The 19,968-nt window shown below is 33.6% G+C and overlaps 1 protein-coding gene across 1 annotated transcript in view; it reads right to left on the bottom strand.

Annotated features, from left to right (window-relative positions):
* Window positions 1-19,968, bottom strand: part of myo16 (myosin XVI) — a 138,192-nt gene that overhangs the window by 108,713 nt on the left and 9,511 nt on the right. The window contains exons 2-4 of the mRNA XM_088914495.1: window positions 12,743-12,813; window positions 11,048-11,191; window positions 2,312-2,420 (exon numbers count right to left, since the gene is read on the bottom strand). Of these exons, the coding sequence (XP_088770621.1) occupies window positions 2,312-2,420; window positions 11,048-11,191; window positions 12,743-12,813 (324 nt within the window). The remainder of the gene's footprint in view (window positions 1-2,311; window positions 2,421-11,047; window positions 11,192-12,742; window positions 12,814-19,968) is intronic.

Raw genomic sequence — 19,968 nt, forward strand, 5'->3', positions numbered from 1 at the left:
AATAGGATGAAAAAATCTTAACATGTACTATAGGCATCCACGACTTGGAAGCCTAAAAATCAGTATGTGCCTCTATTCCTAGAAAGTGTAAAAATGCATAAAGTGCGGAAATTAATAATTCAAAGGCTTATACATATCAGTGAAGGCTTTTTTATTTTATTTTTTTATTTAAAACCTAGTTAGTAAGTCTATGTAAGCCTAGAAGCTTCACTTTTTAATCCAGTGATTAGGTGGAAACCAACGGTACTGTGACAGCTGTCAAAAGCAGGCTTGTCTTATCCATCAAGTAATTCCATGTGGAACAAGTATGATTGGGTATGTGCTCAATCAGTCCACATCACACTGCAGACTACAGTATTCTGAAGGTGATTCTTCACCTTTAAGTGATTATCAAGCCTATTCAAAATAAAAATGACTGAATAGAATTGCATGATTTATCCCTAAGACATTTTAGCAGTAAGTATGATTTTATTTTTTTATTCAGTAAATGTTATGAATATAATTTTACAGTATTCATTGAATTCTGTCCCTTTGGTTATAGTTTTTTTCATTTTCTGTGCTGTATTAACTACATTTAACATATCAAATTTCATGTCAATAGATCCTAACGTACATACACATATACTGGAAGAAAATGTTATTAAAATGGTACTCTTTCTGTGGTTTGAAGACAACATTAATCATTTTATATCTCAGCTCTGTGAATTTATGCTGTCAAATACTGTACAATTCTTTTTTCTTGAAAGGACCCCACAGCTTCAAGGCAGATACTGTATATTGCACTTAGTTTCATTGTCTTTAAGCTGTTTTATAAAATGCTTAATTGTATTCCCATAATTGTACTCCTGGGCCACCAGCCCTGTCTCTGGGTACATTCGGGGGAATGCTTTATATCTGAGTGAAGATATTTATCAAACAGACTTAAAAGATTAAATGAACCCTCAGTGTTGCTCCATTGAATCCACTGAAGCAATCGTGTAAATTAAAGAAATGCTAATATTAGTAAATTACATGTGGCTTGAAAATATTTTAATTATCATAAGTTAAAACTTATATAGTTATAAGTTATGATGATTTGATAAATATAGTTCTCATATAGTTATTAAAATCTATTATCATAATAATTTCTCTTTTACTGGAAAATGACCATCTTTGTTTCATACACTTCATCAATCCACATATTCAATCTGAATGTCTAGTTTATTTAATGAACATTATTAGTTTAGTATCAAATTATTGTAGTTATACAAGAACCAAACATCCTTCCGATGGCAGATGGTCTACAGATATAATGCTGTTAGTTTCCAAGTTTCAAATTTAACAAAACGTTTCATTTCATAAAAGATCCAGTTCCAGAGGTCATATTAAATATAATTGCAATTAAATGTTTTGTGGGTGAATAATAATAATAATTTTATAAACAGCTCATATTCACAGATAACCTACCACTCAGTTATAGTCATAGAATTGTTTGTTCCTGTTTAATTGCTTACACTCTGCTTACATTCTTATCTATTAGGAATTGAAGAATAGAACAAATATATACAGTATGTGGGATGCCCAACTCCAGTTCTCAAAGTGTCACGAATCACACGCAGGCATGCTAGTGCTCTTACATTTCCACGGGCTCTACTCTCCCTAAACGCCCAAGCACCAATTTACGCAGCACTACTTAAACCCTCACTTGTCTTCTTTTCTTCGCTCACAATTGAGGTCTCCTCCCTGAGCTCTGTACTTGTACGTTCCCAGCCCTTCTTTGATGATTTCTACTCTCCCGGTATATTGACTCATCGCTCTTCCTCAACTACAACTTCGCCTCCCGATTTGGTACTGTCAAGCTCTTGGAACCTTCCTGGGTTTTGACCCAAGCACCCGTCCTCGACTACGATTTTGCCTCCCATCTTTTGCCTACTGCTCTCGCAACCTTCCTAGCTTTTGTCCACGACCACTTCTTCGCCTTCCGTTTCGGCACAGAACCACCGATACCTGAAGTGCCTCGCACTGGGTCCAACCTCCCATAGCCTGGTTCTACGTGACACAAAGGACTGTAGGATTCTCTCGTTTTCTGGTCCATGGGTTAAAAACTCTGGGATTCTTGGTTACATAATTGACCTAATTGTTAATTAGCTACTTCAGTAACGTTTTTTATAGTTATTTTATAAGCCTGTAGTTAGAACTATAAACTATATTATATTTCCAAAGAGACTTTGTGAATATAATGTTATTATTTTCTATGCTTTCACTTTGTGTAGCAATTTTTTTTAATTTATAAAAACCTAAAATATGTTTGTTGGGGTTTTGGGACTTTTACCATTCTCTTCAAGATGCCGCAGAAGAACGTAGCTTGTCTCTGTTCCTTCCATTGCATAATCTAGGGGAAGGTTTCCGTTTACATCTTGCAACAGCACGTTGGCCCCAGCCTAAGAAATATACAAAGAAAATCAGAAATAAGGAAAGGATATACTAAACAGCAAGTAATATATAAGAGAATATCTAACAAATAATGTGGTGCATTTTTTTGAGTTTTTTTCTGAAACATTAACATGGTCAGTGTAATTTAGTACCAATATACAGTATAAGAAGCAACGTTTTCATAGCCTATTAACATGTTAACTTTTCCCAGCCAAGACTCGGAATGTAACACAGAACTTGTCATGTGTAGATACGGAGATGAATATTAATATATTTTTTCCAGTTTGTAAAGAAACACTTTATTCAATGTTGAAACACACAGTATGATTGTGGTTATAATTTCCACCAAGCAGAAATGATAACATATTTCATCTTTTCAAAACGCTTATAGCTATTAAGAGTTGTGGCACCCAAAAAATGTTCCAGAAGCATAGGGCACAAAATGGGACTACAACCTTGGCAGCAAATCTATCTGCACCCACTGGGGCAGAGACACCAAATAACTTCAATAACACGTTTTAGAGGAAATCAGAGCACCTTGATTATGCACTCAGGCATATTCTGCGAGAGCCTGCAAACTGAACAACATTTACTATGGATATTTCTATGATTTTTATGTTACAAACTTTGTTTCTTTAAATAAATTAGTGTGAAAATCATGTATGTTTTAGATCCTAATTTTACAGAAGTATGATTTCATCAAGTGCAACTCAAAACCACAGTTTACTGAAGCAGTTCCATTAATCTTCATTTATTTATTTGTTAGCCCTTCCTCTGTGTTTATTTTTGAAGTGCATTAATCTTGGTTTATGACAGAAAACACAGCCTCCTATTCTAACATCATGCAAGGATAGGTTAAGCAAATCTATTACTCAATGTAGCATTTAAATCATTCCTCACGGAAAAAAAAACAGTCTAATGATATACAGTATGCACCAACGCTCGTTCTTCTTATGAATTTCATTTTTTCCATAATTTGTCAAGTAGAGCTGAATAGAGAATGTCAAGAATGTTGAGATAAAGTTTCTATGTGAAACATACATAGCATCTACAAATGTACAGTAGGTGAAAATAATTTGCAATTGCTAATTTTATACAACATAACATAGTAATATTATATTATAACCTAATATCATTGTCCCTAAATCTTTCACTTCAGTGTCACGTCTTGGGTTACATTCTTTGCTACTCTCTATGTACTCTATATTTCCTACAGTACATCACATTGCCACAGTCAAATACCAAATAATATTTAATTAATTATACAGATACAATTATTTAATTAATTATAATGATACAGATAATTGCATTTCAAAAGTTTAACAATCAATTTCACAAATTAGGAAAAGCAAGTACTATATTTTTATAGGGTATACATACAGTATCTTCAGTGTACATGGCCATGTTACCTGTTGTTTGCACTGCCTGGTGCTTTCCCTGGACCAATAGAATCTCCAATTTGAATAAAGGAATGCCCAATTTATTTATGAATAATGAACACATACTCTGAAAATATATAGGAATAAATAAAATACTGTAAAGCTTCATCATACTACAGTATGTCACTATAGTATGTCATTATAAAAACATTGTTGAAGTACAGTAGTTCAGGTGGGTAGCTAAGTCAGCATGCATAGGCTGCAAAGGAAGTAATAGGTTTATTCCATGCTGAAAAGAGAAGAGAGGAATCACAACGTTTTGGCTGTGGAGCCTTCTTCAGGTGTAAGGAACCGAAGAAGGCTCCACAGACAAAAGGTTGTGTTTTCTTTCTGCTCTTTTCAATGTGGAATAAACCTATCATTTGTTTCATTATAAAAACCTTGTGCCTAAAGGTAACAGAGAAGCTTTAGCAGAACATGATTATACCCTAATAATCCCCTGAATGATATTTGAATAGTATTTCTCAAACTTATGCTACTTTTTACCTGTTTTTTCACAACCAAATATAGATTATTTGATAGGATCTCGAAATAGTAACAGATACAGTAATACTGTAAGTACATTAAAATAAACTATATACATACCATTGCAATTAAACTTTTTAATACGGCACTTTGTAAATACCAAGGGAAGGTAACCTTGACCTTTCCAGTTTAATTGCATAATTTGCCCATAATTGCTTAATTGACCCTACTGCTAACACTCACTAGAAAACAGGAGGATTAGCTTGAAAAAAAACTTGCAAAAGAACGGTTGTCTGTCTGTGGGATCAAATAATTGAGTTTTAATAAAAAATAAAAATCTTAATCTTAATAAAACATTTTATTAAGTGACCTCAGAACAAATGAACAGGTAAAATGATGCTGGATTAATACTACACTAAGTCTTCTTTATCCCTCAGGGTGCACTCTGTGTGCACAGTTCCACATGAGCTAATCCAGCTCTTTGGCACGTCAAATTTCGAGCTCAAATTCACAAATTCTCTCTGAAAAACAGTCCATTACAGCCATGTAATAGAGAGATAAGAGAATTAGCATTGGTGATTCAGAAACAATGTAGCGCTCTCAGTGCTTGCTCATCCATCAGGGATTCTCATACCCTCACTGTCAGCAAGAAAAGGATTTGGATCTTAAAAAAATGTTGGCACTAAGCTTTTAAGATAAGGATGTGGCAGTGCAGAATATCCTTAAGTATGTCCTTGACAGTGAAGTCTTGAAAGATCTTGCCAATCACATACATTAAGAGCAGACAATAAATGACTATATAATGATTAAGAAACACAGGGCATCTTTGCTTAAATTAGTATGCGTCAACCACAGCCCCAAAGCATTATGGAATGTCTTGCATATCCTTCATTTCAAAATTCTCCTTGGTAATAATTGTAAAGTGATGTCATTTTTCCTCTGTGTTTGAATGGATGAGTTTCCATCAAATTTGCATTTGGAAAACACGTCAGGCATAACTGCTAAATTTAACATTACCAAAAGGCTTTCCCTGTACACGATATAATATAGTGTAATAAATTGTGTTCCTTTACAACAAAATGTTCAAATGAAATTACAAATACATAGTTATTAATGGTCCATAAGGAGACTTTCAACCAAAACCTAAGAGTAGAACTCCAAAACTCTGCAGAGAGAACTTATTATAAGTAATTATGGTAACTTTATACTAAATTTATTTTGATGTTTTTATGCAGGTTGTTTATTCATGTAGTGTAGTGTTTTTAAAGTAGTTATAATAGTGTCTGTTTGCCTCATTCAGGCAGAGCCACCAAAATATTCATGGTGTGCTTAGATAATACTTCTTTCCCCAACTGCCTTAAAAGTGTATTTCATACATTATTATACCTCTCTCTGCTTTAAATGATTCAAAGTACCTTTGTTTTATTCTAGAAATGTGAATGTTCAGCCACAGAAATTAATTTATTTTCAGTACTCGACTTTCCAGTGAATGCAGGTATCCTCTCCTTATGCAATCAAATGCAGTGTGCTTTATCTTGTTTTCTGTTCGAGTCACTGAACATTATGCTTTTCCAAGTCATTTTATTCTAGAATTTTTTGTTATAAAATGGTGAATGAGATCAAAAACTGAAAACAGAAGAAGCAAAGCTCATCACTTCATAACAATATCTATCTATGGGCATTATCTTTAATAAAAAGCAATTGTAACTGTGTAAAAACAAAAGAAATAAGCTCATCATATAGGTCTTTGGGTGTGTCTACAAGAACATCTGGAAATTCTGCTATTTAAAATATGCCCACTTGCCAGTGTCTTCCATGTCGTTTGGAGGACTTGTGATTATCTAAGACGTCTTTTATGAGTTCTCTGTAAATTGCTTTTAGTCTGTTTGCCATTGTAGATAAACATATATGAGGACTTAGGACACTGATAAAAACCACATATAATTATAATATTATAAAATATATAGGTGTTTTCATACAAAGGTATATGTTCATGTATATTCAATGACACAGTTGCAATGGATGAGTCCATATTTGTCTCCAGTTGGATTTAGCGTGCCACATACTTTTGTTTGTGACTTTACATATTTTTGCTTTTGTTCAATTTCTGTCTACATATTTAAATTATGTCATTGTATTTCAGATTTTATTATGAAAATGCTGAGTTCTTACTGGACTAAATCCTCTTTAGTCTTAGAATATGATTAGAATATAAGATTAAAATCCTGTAATTCATCCCATGTACACTATTAACTTCCATCCTTTCTTAAGAACACCATGAATTTTAGTTTGTTAATTATTTTCACTATAACTGTACTGCCAGCAGAAATGATACAAGGAATAATTCTGATCTTATTGGAAGAGGTTCTTTACTGTACTATACATTTGCAACCTAAAATCAGTTATTCATATTTCTGTTTACTGAAGATCACTAGAAAATAGCATGAGCAAAGAATACTCTAAAGGAAATTAATATTTTCCCTAAAGCCATTTAACAGAGAAACATGCAGACATTTTTAAGTGTTGTTTATTATTAAATATGCTGCAAATCTTAACCAAGCAGGCTTAGCCTACAGTCTATAGTTACATATCCAATTTTGCAACTGACATTAGCCACAGTTCATAAAGCACTCCAGGCTTATACAACAAAATAATTAATCATATCACTGGTTCAGTGACAAAAAACAACTTTATGTTGGCAGCAGAGTCAACACATAATGTATACAGTATTTCTTTTCTGTAGTGTAATTAAGATAAAAATTCACTTTTTCCTGTATGTTACACATTCAGGAAATACCTTACTGAATGATCCACTCCCAGGCTTAAAAGGTAACAGCAAAGCTATTTTTATATCTCAAGATTAGAAAGAATTGGCATTGATCAGTGGATTTCAAACCATAATGAAAGTAAAACGTTCACAGTAACGTGTAAAATTTACATCACAAAATAGATTAAATTTCCAGAAATGGACTGCGCCATATTCTGAGATTCAAACTTCCGGTGAGGTGCAGCGGCCCTATTGCATTGTAAAGAAGCAGTGTGGTGTACTATGGAACTGAACGTTAGTTGTACAGTACCTCCCCTTTCCAAGGGGATGTGGGGAGTTTATGCTACGTGGTTTCAGGGGAAGTTGTTTAGGTTAATTCAGTTAGCTGTTCATTGGAAGTTCAATAAAGCTACCATTCAGCATAATCCTTGACTGCCTCCACGTTTTGAGGTAGATATCATAAGCAGGCTTGTGAATAAATCTCTTAAAATCCAATAGAAATATTGCTTTTGACTTCGAGGTTTTGCCAACAAATACTATCTACTTGTTAACTCTGCGTGCAGATCACATTGGAACATTTCTGCTGTGAAATGTCTGCAGCACAACTCTTACTTATTCGCTTGTACATCACATTACATTAGTCATTACAGTGATTAGTGAGCAGGAAGGGCCGCTTCACGTTGCAATGTAAGCAAACTTTCGTTCTCGCCTGTGGCAACATGGTTACTATACAGTACTTTACCATATAGTAAGTGAACACAAAGTTCATGGTTTTGTGCCTAGTTCTGAACTTGTAATTTTTGCAATACTGTCAATTAATTTATTTTGTTACCAGGATTTAATATAAGATCTGAGAAACTGGGACTCCAGTTCCCCTTTAAGGATTGATCCAATGCACAAATGGCAGGCATTCAGGCATTTAAGGAATACTTGCAGTGTTTGGAAATGCAAAGGCAGACATTGTATTTATGTTAAAGAACTGCAGCTGCAACCAGGGATATTTCATGGGTTTGAAAGAACATTGGTTTTCAAAATATGTTAGAAATTGATACATTCATTGTTGCATGTTTCTGACTCATTTCTGTGTCTGGTACTTTTGATCAATCTATGTGGGGTCTATGGCATTCTCCTTTTGTTAACAGTTTGGTTTACGTAGTATCAAATTTATAGCATGTTTCAAATGTTCATGTAATGTGTTGTATAATTGTAATGTAGCTAAATAATCTTATTATTCTCATAAATTATGTGGTTGTAAATATAATTTATATCCTAACATTCTGTTTGCATTTTTACTGCTGTCTAGAAAATAATATTAAATAATATGTCAACATGCCTTTTTTCATAAGAAGCTTTTTAAGCTTAGTGTTTCTCATCATTATAAAAATGCTTTGTTTTAAATCTGTCATGAACTGTATGAAACATCCTATACTTGCATATATTAAATGCCACCTCTCATGTGCGTGGTCAGTTGTGAATGCTTTCTATCTTAAAATGTAATACATTGACATAAGTAAAGAAGAGCAGTGGTCCTAATACAGATCCATGAGGTACACTATTAGTTGCATCACCCCAGTTTCAGCGTTTCAGCCCTATCTGTACTCTTTGGTTTCTGTCATAATATACATATATAAGCAATAACATTAAAAAAAAGTTTAAAATGAGGATTAAATACAAAACCTTTTTATTTAATTGAATTTCAATTCATATTAATTGAAATACTGTAGAATTTAATTCCTTATTAAAATCAAGAAAAAACATGTTCAAAATGGTATTGTCACTTCTATAAAACATTGGAAAAACTTATGTTTTTTTCTCCTCTCAACCCATGTGACTGCTTGTGAGTCACAAAGTTTAATTTATGTTGTTGTTCCAATCCATTTTTGTTCCTGTAATTGATTTTTCCAAGTCACCTGAGCCCCTTTAGGGTTACAATTTGACCATCTCCTGGGCATACCACAGCCTGGTGTGTTCCCAAAAAGTCAAGTCTTTAATGTTTCCAGTGAGAACTGGCTATCAGTCCACACAGAGCTATAACATTGTTTTTCCAGTCTCCGTTTCTGATCATCTGCCAGCTTTGCTGTCAACAGCCAAGGATCTGCCATCACTACTCTCCCCCTCAAGGAATAACCCACTAACCTATCTCTAAATGAAAAGAAAAAAAAAGACTGTACGACGTGGCCAATCAGCATTCAAATGAAGAAAGCTCATCCTTGGCATGGCATCAAATAGAAACTCCAGAATGAGGATACGGTCAATCTGCCAGCTGGAACAGGGGAAGAATGAGTTACTCCTGACTGCAAGCCTCAGACAGAATGAGGAGCCAGTTTCAACAATGCACTATAAATTATTGTGTGCTAAATGAAGCTAATGGTGGTAGTCATAACAGGCCTGGAAAAACATTTCCTTTGTACCTAAACTCATGTTTTTAGCAAGCCTGGACCTGGCAACCTAACTAATTATGCCTTGATGCATCATTTACACTGACTTTGTTCTCATATGAAGGAAAATGGGTACATATATCATAAGGTGAAGGAGCATATTGGTTTTTGTTTTTCTGATTCATGCCAACCCCATGCAGTAATTCACTCATTTTCTGATGAATACAGCTGGGTGAATAAATATAGGTTTCTGAGCATTACTGAACTTGTAAGCTTTTAATTTCCCTTTCAGTTGTTTTTATGAGAATTGTTCTTTAATTACTCCATTAAATTTAAATGAGCAACTTGATTAAGCAATTTCTCAGGAAAGAAGTAGTTTACTTGATCGATCAATTACCGTTTACAGTACGGTATTATATAAAGGTAGTTTTTATGTTGTCTAATATCTATATCTATAACATAGAAATAGCCTGTTTTTTAATTATTTTTATTATAATTTGATCTAGCATCTGGACCAGACCCTAATGGAGTAGTACAGTATGTATGTTTCACTTCTGTTTCTAACTATTTTACATCCTACTACATTTGCTTTTGTTCTTATGTTTAGAATTGAATTTGGCACACTGACACTTTGAATAGTTATTATGAAAACACCTGCCAACTAATTAGTGTTACACAAATTACAATCAATACTGGGGGATATCACTGACAGCCTCCTCATTTTACTTATTATTTTTGGTTGCCTAATACATATTTTTTAAATTATTTTTGCGCCTGCATTACAGTACACTGATCTCTTTGTCTTTTACATTTCTTAGAAAACTTAGAAAAAGATTTTTTTTAAATAAAAAATAATTCCAGATGCTATAGAAGCAAATAGTTGACAAATAAGCTGTAAACAAACAGATCATGCAGCAAAACCAGATAACTAACAGGGTAGTACTGTACTGTACATACCCCTTATGAACTAATACTCAAGGGTGCCTACTATGCACTACCAGGATATGACCATGAGCAGCAATACTGTTTACAACACTAACACAAAACAGAGACTGTGCTTTGGTGGGTTTGCAACCATTTCATGTTGGCACTGACAAAACCGCTTTTGAAACTTTTTTAGATGTTTGAATGGATTGGATGTTTTTTGATGTGGTTGGTTGAACATATTTTCCAGAATTTCATCTAATCACTCTCCAACAGTCTTATCCGATGAAAGAAAGCATACTGCATCACAAGATGAGCAGTCAGATCTGCTCCAGAAAAAAACACTTTGATCGTTATAATATTTCACCATGCACAGAATATACACCTAAGATAATGACTGCATAATGTGTCATGACACAGCACTCTGAAACTGTGGCATCAGCATAACAGCAGGGAGAGGTGAATTCAAAATGGAACAAAAAGCAAAATGAGCTGTCAATGTGCCACATTAAGATTTTTTCCTAGGACAAATGGAAGAAGATAAGGGTTTAGATTTGTATTGATTAACCTGCTGGATTAGGGATTCAATTAAATCATAACTGGAGATAAGGCTTGACCCATTTACTTTTGTTGTTGATTTTCATAGGTGGGAGTCAGCTTACCAATAGAAGGAGGAGAGCAATATCAGTATTGTCACAAGCACAAGCCACATGGAGGGCTGTCCAGAAATCTTCATCCTGCTGGTTGACGTTCATTCCCTTTTCAATCAGAATCTCTGCAGCAAAGGCATTGTCATAGCGGGCACACTAGGGGAAGAAAGGTCTGCTTTAGCCAGTGACAGAAAGGTAGCAGCGTCGGCAATAACAAACAATAAGGCACTGATAACATGCACACACACAATTTGCATTTCCATACATGATACACAGCTATAATAACATTCCCACATAAGACATTTTAATATTCTGATTAAAGATTTTTTTTTCACTTTTATTTGCACAGTGTGCGCAGTAAATATGGCAAGTAAACAGATTGCAAGTGATACATCACTTTCAATACACTTTATGAGAATTCATTTTGCATCTGCAGCTGGGAAAAGTCTTAATCCTTCTGCTGGCTGTTTTTAATTGCAATTACTTCTGAGACACAATATTTTCAAATTGAAAGTCATTCACGGAAGAATGTGTGCCGTATTAAAACATGTAGGTCATTATACTTCACATTAATCATGAAAATTATTAATTAACATTTACTTGACTTCAAGAAAGAAATGGCATGGGGAAACATAATATTGTTATGCTGAAAATACTGTACTTATGAGGCTTCAACTATTATTACAGTAGCACAAATATCGATGCGAGCTGTTTTCTAAAAATGATTCCCATTCCCGAATGGTAAAGATTGAATCTTTCCACTTCAATATGTGATCAATGTCATGCAGTGGTTCACTGTATTGTCAGATTTTAAATCAATCGAATACTTGTTGGAAAAGCTGAATAAAAGCATTTAGTACTAATGATTGCCAAATAATGCTGCTTATGTGATAGTTGCTTCACAGACTGAACACAGAAAAAGTCTATATATACTATATCTCTGCCATTCTGTGCTACACTGTGGCTCACTGTCTGTTTCTATTCCAGCAATGGGTGACGGTGGTGGGAGTACATGAGTGCTCCCTGGTGATTTTTAAGGTGATTAAATGTTTTATAAACAATGTAAACAAAGATCGGTTGCAGATGTTGTTTTTATATTGCTTTTTCAAAAATATTTTCTTTCCTTATTTTTATCACAGCACTTATTAACGTCAAGCAAAAATGAAACCATTTGTAAAGATTGAATGTGAGGATGAACACCAACAAAGGCATCCTCTTAAAACTCATCCGTTGGGTCAAATATACAAATCTCAAGTTAAGTTTTAATAATAATAATGATATTTCGCCAACTGTGAGGCTTCTTGAATGTACCCAATGGAAAGCATCAATGAGTTATTTTTGAAATTGCAGTTTGGTAAGTAGGGTAATATCTTTATTTAATCCATTTCTGTCTAATGTACAACATTAAGTTTCAAAGGCTATTTTGAAGTATTACTTTTGAGATAAAACAGAATGAGGTAGCAATGCCATTAAAAATGCTCTGTTTACAACAAAGAATGGAATTAAGCAGCTACACATTGAAAGTAGAAAAATCATACAGTATACAGTCAGGCTTTCCTTTGTTAAGGAGATAAATAAAAACTGATAAAAAATACTCTGTGGCAGATGTTTTATTTAAACATGCTGCCCCTTTACAGATACATACTGCAGAAAGCTTAACTTGAGATTTCAAATTAAAATACCAAGGAAAAACCTATAAACCCTTACCAGATGAAGCAGGGATCCTCCAGAAGTAATGACTGTATTGGGGTCAGCGCCATCCTTCAGAAGCCTTAGGACTGAAAGATCAAAGACGACTTAGTGCAGAAACAGCCTTCATGCTTCTTATTTCCTGGAGTCTTAATTGTTGCATTAAAAAGCTTTAATGGGAAGCCTCTAAGGAACTAAACATAGTTAAAAAGTGTGACAGCTTTTGTAAGCAGAATTATTATAATGTACAGTATGGGAGTCTTGATAATTGTTAATAATTACAATTTTAGTTTCTGAGCTATAAACTGCAGCAAAAATATAAAAATATAATGTCCTGCATGCTTCTAGGAAACACCAAACTAGAGTATTATTCAACTGATCAGCCTTGATGACTGAAACAGATATCATGTAAAAGTTTTTCAAGATTATATTTTCTAAGAACTTTTTGCTGCTGATTAAATGTTATTTTATTTATTTTAATTATTTCCAGAAATGAAGCAACAATAAAATATTAAGAAGCTCATTGTTAAACAACATAATACCCAACAACAAAATACAAATATTATATTCCTACAAGAAGAATATAGTGATGTGAAGGTTGATTTTACTGGAAGAATAAGAAATGTTGACAATCAATTGGGAGGGTGCTTTAATGGCAGCTAGAAAATCAATCATATGGTATTTATTAATAAAATAACAGAATATACATAGTAAACCAGAAAGAGTAATGAAATATACAGTATGTGAATTAATCTGCCTTGATACAAATGACTGATCTTTCACTCGGGGATTACGACATTAACAACATCAAGGTTAATATGTCTATAACATTAGTTATGGTCTACCTCATCAGTTAAATCTCTCTCGTATAAGAAATTAATACTCATGTTCTTGAAGAGATGCTAAGCTACTGTCACAAATTATGACAGTTGTCAAATGTGTTTGGACAGTTTAATTGTCAAAATTCATAAATTCATTATCCATGTTTCAGTCATCTGAGAACGCTGGCCAATGCATTCTGTGAGTAGGTTTGAAAATCCGCGCTGAGAGACAAGCTGGCCTGGGTTGTCACAGCTGTGTCCAATCTCCTTCAGCCGGCTCTGTGCCAAGGACATCCCATGATGCTGCAGGAAGATCTTTGCTTCACTTTGTGCTGAAGATGAATCTCAGGGAAGGAATTTCTGGCTTGTGTTGCAGTGAGTTTGGCTTTCCAACAGTTCGTACATAAGGTCTGACTTTAGTCCAGCTGAGAGAGATGGGTGGGAAGAAATTCACTTCATCTTGTGTTGTTGCCCTATTGTTTAATATGCTTTTATATTCAGGCTGTCAACAGAAAGGTCCAACTGTATTAATTCTGTTGATCAGCCACAATCATAGATGGCTGTTGTGCCGATGATCTTGGGCAGAATACTCTCTCTTAGTCCTGAGTCATAAACTAAAGCTCAGTTTCCTGGGTTATTTTCTAGAAGAGGCAACATGAATATTATCAGGAATCTTTGACATTTAATTCTAAGTGTAATAATATCCCTTGCAACAACAAGGGATATCTATTGGTCTTTTCCAACAATCAAAATAGAGTGAAGAACACAGAGTTGAAAGAACTATTAGGGAATGGTGATTGTAATATTGTATGCTATAATGTATTGTATGCTACACTAACCCCAATTTTAAAGTAAAACAAATGGAGATATTGAAAGTTAGTTTAAATGTTATAAAGACTGAAGTCCCAGAATTATAAAGCATTTATTTTAAACTGTTTACAAAGAGAGAGACAAGAATGGTGTTAGGAATATCAAAACACTTGAAGAAGATGGATTTCTTTTCCTGGCAAATTCTCATTTTGGAGGATGATCTCATTGATGACCACAAATTTATTTAAGGAAAAATGGACTGGATGATACAAGAAACAGAAAGGGGGAAAGGATTTGGATTTGATTGATCAACATAAAGAGTTTTGGACACTTGATTTGATTGAGACGTGCTTATACAAAATCCCTCAGAAAACATAATCCACCCCCAAGTGAATCCACTAACATGATATTTCTGCTCTGGAACTGGTTGAGAGAACAGCAACCAGATACATTACCAGACTTCATGTTCTACGCTAATAAGCTGAAAGAAATGACTGTTGTCTCTTTTAAAGACTAAACTTTACAAGAGGACCTGATTCTTGTATTTAAAATTCGGAAAGGCATTGACAATACAGTGAATCTATTAAGAATAAAGAGAAACACAAACTAAAGGAAACGAGTTAAAAGTACAGCGAATAGCATTTTTAGTTTACAAAACTCACTTTTTATACACAGTGCTATGAAGTTGGGAACAACCTACCCAGTCACTTGTTTCAGCTAATACTCTTCTTTCAGGCTTCTTTCAAGAGACTATTGAACAAGATTCTCTGCTACTTATTAGTTATTAACCAGAATGAAGACATCCTTTCATTTTAAGCCTTTAGGTTTTTCTAATCTTGAGAAAACAATTTCTTTAAGAAAGTCAAGAATATGAAATGCCAGCCAGGATGCAAGGTACTCAAAAAATATGTATCAGTTTGTGAAAACCTTGCACACTATATCAGCATTAAAGACAATAAATTATAGTTCCACATCTTGAACAGACGTCGTCCAGATGCACATTTAATATCAGCAATGCTCTTTTAGATAAAAAAATGAATTTTCAGCATTGGATTCAAATAATTCTCACTATTAGAATCTATAATTCTGTCAGCAAAATACATAATTGGCCTGTTTTGGATAACAATTATTTGAATTCAGTTCATTGCAGTAAAATAGGTTTAGAAAATAAATCTTAGTATCTCAGTACAAAACAATGCAGTGTTTATTTGGCATAACATCTATACTGGTACTGTATTCCTTAAAGCAAATAAATAAGCTGAATGAGAATGATGAATAGAAACAAGTTGCTAAATGGAGCTGTTTATTCTTTTGTCTGTTTTATGTCACACATAATCAAGTTAGACACCATTTTTTTTATTTAAAAATGATGTTAATAGAGTTGAAGTTTTGGAAGGAATGCGAAAAAATGAAAGACAATACTCAGTTTGTACTGAAAGATTTTATATTATCATATAATGTCTTTCCTCAGCCTTCAGAAGATCAATACCTATTAGAAATGCGAGGATTCTAAATAACTAAGTAAAATTTTATAACTAGCCATCTAGTTTGTTATTGTAATATAATTTAATTGTATATGCTAGAACCTAGATGTAGGAGCTTGCATATCTGTTGTTCTTCTCTAAACAAAGAGTAGTCACCCTGAATATAAATGTAATCAAGAACAGTGTATGTCATGAAATGTCTAAAACATTGCCTCTGTCTTCTCTCAGGGATGTTATTCGTCTTGAAAAGACTTAAGTGCTTGTGAATGAGTTGGGTGAGTTTTGTATGTACTTTACAGCATAGCAATTAATTTGAAGCCTGAAGGATTCCATGACATATGGAGAATTTAATACATATGTAAATTATTTAACCACTTCATGGGTGTTTGTGTGATCTGTGACTTTGCAATGCACAAAATGTACTACATCATTGCATCAAAATATGGAAACTTTCTTCCTGCTGACAACAACTAACAGTGACCTCAACTCTCAAGCCTACAGTATATGCAGTGGTTTTGATTATAGTGTCAGCAGTGAGTTTGGAGTGCTGTCAAAATATTTTGGGTTTTACTGCATATTAAGGAAGAAATACATTTTATTCAAATTTTATGAAACATTATTACTACAAATTATTGAAAAACAGCCTATGCAGAAAACATTAAGAGATATATTTTTTAGTTTTAAGACATTCAGCATTTTTAGAAGTTCAAATATTGGGATCACTGAAAAGCATTTTTGTATAAAATATATACTTTTGTAAGGAACATATTACATATTTAGACCAGCCTCAAGTATTTCACTGGTTACTCAAACACATCAAGGATAAAATTGTATTCCTGCTCTGCAAGAGAGATAGAGGTAGAGGGATAAGGATGGCACCATCTGTGCATCTCATCATAATGACTCTTTACAAAATGAAGGCAATATTGTGCCCATTGTGACACTGCTACTGCAGATAACAGGGGACTGAGCCAAATAGCCTGGCATTCAAGCTGTGTTTGCATTAGGCTTGCAATAGATCTATAGTCTTTCCTCACAGGCATCAATTGACTTCCTGTTATTTGCTGCCAAAATGATAAATGTTGCAGAACATGTGATTAGTTAAAATGCCGAAATCAGAGATAGATCTCAGAAGCTAATTTCAAATGACTACAGTTTGTTCTACCAACATGTCTCTGAAAAATTAATATATATATATAATATTTGGTTCAGAGGATGAGAGTTGAATTAATGTCACTTTTTTGTAATGCCATATCTACTTCCTTGAACATGTTGATCTACTGAACAGCATTACAATATATATACTGTATATATATATATCTTTACTTAACAAGACTGAATCTCTGTAATACTGGATTGATTACAGAGAAAGCTCTTCAGACACTTATGCTTTACAAATGTGTGCCTCTTCATTCTTCTTTGAAGGCACAATATCTAACTGAAACTATTATGCTTAAAAAGAAGTAACTAAAATGATTTGGGGCTTATTCCCACAAATAATTTTATATAACAACATTCATGGGACCTGTTTGATGCTGATCATGGTTCTGGTTATTATCTCCATCCAGATGTTGCTGTAAACTCTGCAGTACAAGGGGCTGCTTGATTTGCATATAATGGTACATTGGTCTCTAAATGATTGTAAAGTCAATTTATTTTGTTTAATGCACAGGCAAAAGTCCCTAATAGACTCTGTTCACCAATGTACCAAAACTGTGACTAACCAAACCATGATTGATTGAAGTTAATTCCAAAAATATTTGCAGAACAAAATTTCTGGCTTCTGGATAGTATTAAATGTATATAGTGATTCCATGTATGCATATGATATGCATATGACTGTCTAATTGTATTACAGACTTAGGGCTGAGACTGTTAGCTTCTGTTGATCATAGAATTCTTGCTTTTGTCTAAAATTACTTGCTTTGTTATAGACTTCCAGTGGCTCGGTTCATTAAGACTACATGGCTAAATTATGTTATTGTATTTAAAATTATTTTGTGGATGTTGTAAAGTTTATAAATGATAGCTAAATCCAGCTAAATGCACAGTACATATCCTTTTAATTATAACTCATCATGCCAAACCCAGAGATTTAGACTGCATATAGAACAAAGCAGACATTTTTTAACAAGTTGACAAAACTCATACTAAGTTGTATATTGGAACTCTCTCTCAGGGTAATGAATTAAGAAACAACATTTATAGTAATAGAAGAAAAAAACAATACTTTAAAGATGATACCAACTTGCGCTCTGAATTTTGTTGGTAGGTGACAAAAATTGGATAGATCTTCCTCAAGCTAGCAACAATCCTTGAAGTAATACATAAAACATATTCCTTGAGTGCTAAAAATAGAAGTCTCTGTGGAAATACATTTGTCTACATCTGTCAGAAAATGACAGTTATGTTATGGTCCCTAAGTGTGCACTGAAAAGACTAAAAAAATAGATGATGATGCTGTTTGAAACAAAGCAATTTTATTATTATTCATTCAAAACTAAGGTATGTTTTATACATTATTATATACACATCTTCATAAAATAGGCTTCTGCTATGAGTAAACATAGAGGAATTAACCTGCAATTTAACAATTTATTCATTTTCAAATTTGGAATTACCAAAGTTTTCAAGCCCTATGCTTCTTTGGATTACCTATTTAAGAATTAAAAGCATTGATGACAATTGATGAACAACACAGAGTCCTTTAAAAAATGTAAAAATCTCAGCAACCACAAATAAGAATTTGCTAGAAAAAATATTCATCACAGATGATTGATGAACCATACATTTTATGTTGTTTCTAGCAGTGCAGAATTGATTACAAAATTTAGAACCATAATTTGTAGCAGAAGAACCTAGTAACTTTTCTAGAAGCTAGGATGCATGTCTTCATTTGTATAAGAAACTGATTTTCAGTTACATCACAAGCTTTACTTTTCCTTAAAACACTAAGGTAAAAAAAGAAACCTTGATTTTAAAAATTAAATACATCCACTGTATGATACAACAGGCAATAATATATAACAAAATCATACACCTTGGTCTTACAAAAAAAGCAGTTGTTAAAATAAGCTATGGACTACACATGCTTAAGTCCTATGGCATGATTTCTTAGTGTGTCACTGTCATTGTTTCAGCTGAAATCTGTAGCAATTCTAATTATCTGTCCATCCATAATTAAAACCATAAAACGTGCTCATCTTTGAATGTGGCAATACTGCAGTATTCTATAATCTCTAAAAGACAATGGCTTACCAGACTTAAAAGCTATGTGGAACACTATTCTGTTTCCCCCTCACTCTTCCATCTAGTCATCTTAAATCAAAATAGTTTTTGAAGGGATGTTGGGGTTTCTATATTTTGCACTAATAACTACTAGGGAGCACTAGTCTTTAAAGACACCATAAAGCATCCATTTTCAATTAGCTTGCAAATACATTTAAATGACTGCATAAATATATATATTTTTAAGGAATATATTTCAGAACAGAACAGTCTGTTCTGAAACCACAATTCTGTATATCCAACCATGTTTATTTGTAAAACTGTACTGTAAATTTAAAGGAAAGATGAGATGAACAGAACCATTAAAACAGAATGCATTACCATTACATTAAGGCCTGTTGGTGTCACATGAACATGTATGATCCTACACAATATGAATTCAGAAATACAAACATTTGTTTTCTTATATTTTAATAGCTTATTCTTTCAGTTAATTGAATTTATATAACACTTTTCACCATAAAGGACACCAAAGTGCTTTACATACCATATAGGATGGAACCACTTTGTGCACCACTGAAGTATAACACCCACCGGAGAGATGCCTGCAGCCCCACTAGTTGACCAGGTAGAGAAATAAGAAATTACTTCACCAGTTGGATTAAGTGGGGACTTTAAGTTACAGACTTGGGTTAAAACAGAGTCTTTGGCTCCAGTCTGTGTTGTTGTTAAACGCTCAGATTCTTTCCTAGCTGTGTTTCTACACATAGCTGAGTGCTTCCTTACTTAGCTGGCTTTGAAAATTTTCCATCTTACAAGCAAATTTAAGACCTTAATTATGATGCCTAGAGTTACCACTGGGGAGCTTATCACATACCCCATCTCATACAACAATTGCCAT

This window comes from Atractosteus spatula, chromosome 4, assembly GCF_055471065.1.
Source record: "Atractosteus spatula isolate fAtrSpa1 chromosome 4, fAtrSpa1.hap1, whole genome shotgun sequence".
Lineage (NCBI taxonomy): Eukaryota > Metazoa > Chordata > Actinopteri > Semionotiformes > Lepisosteidae > Atractosteus > Atractosteus spatula.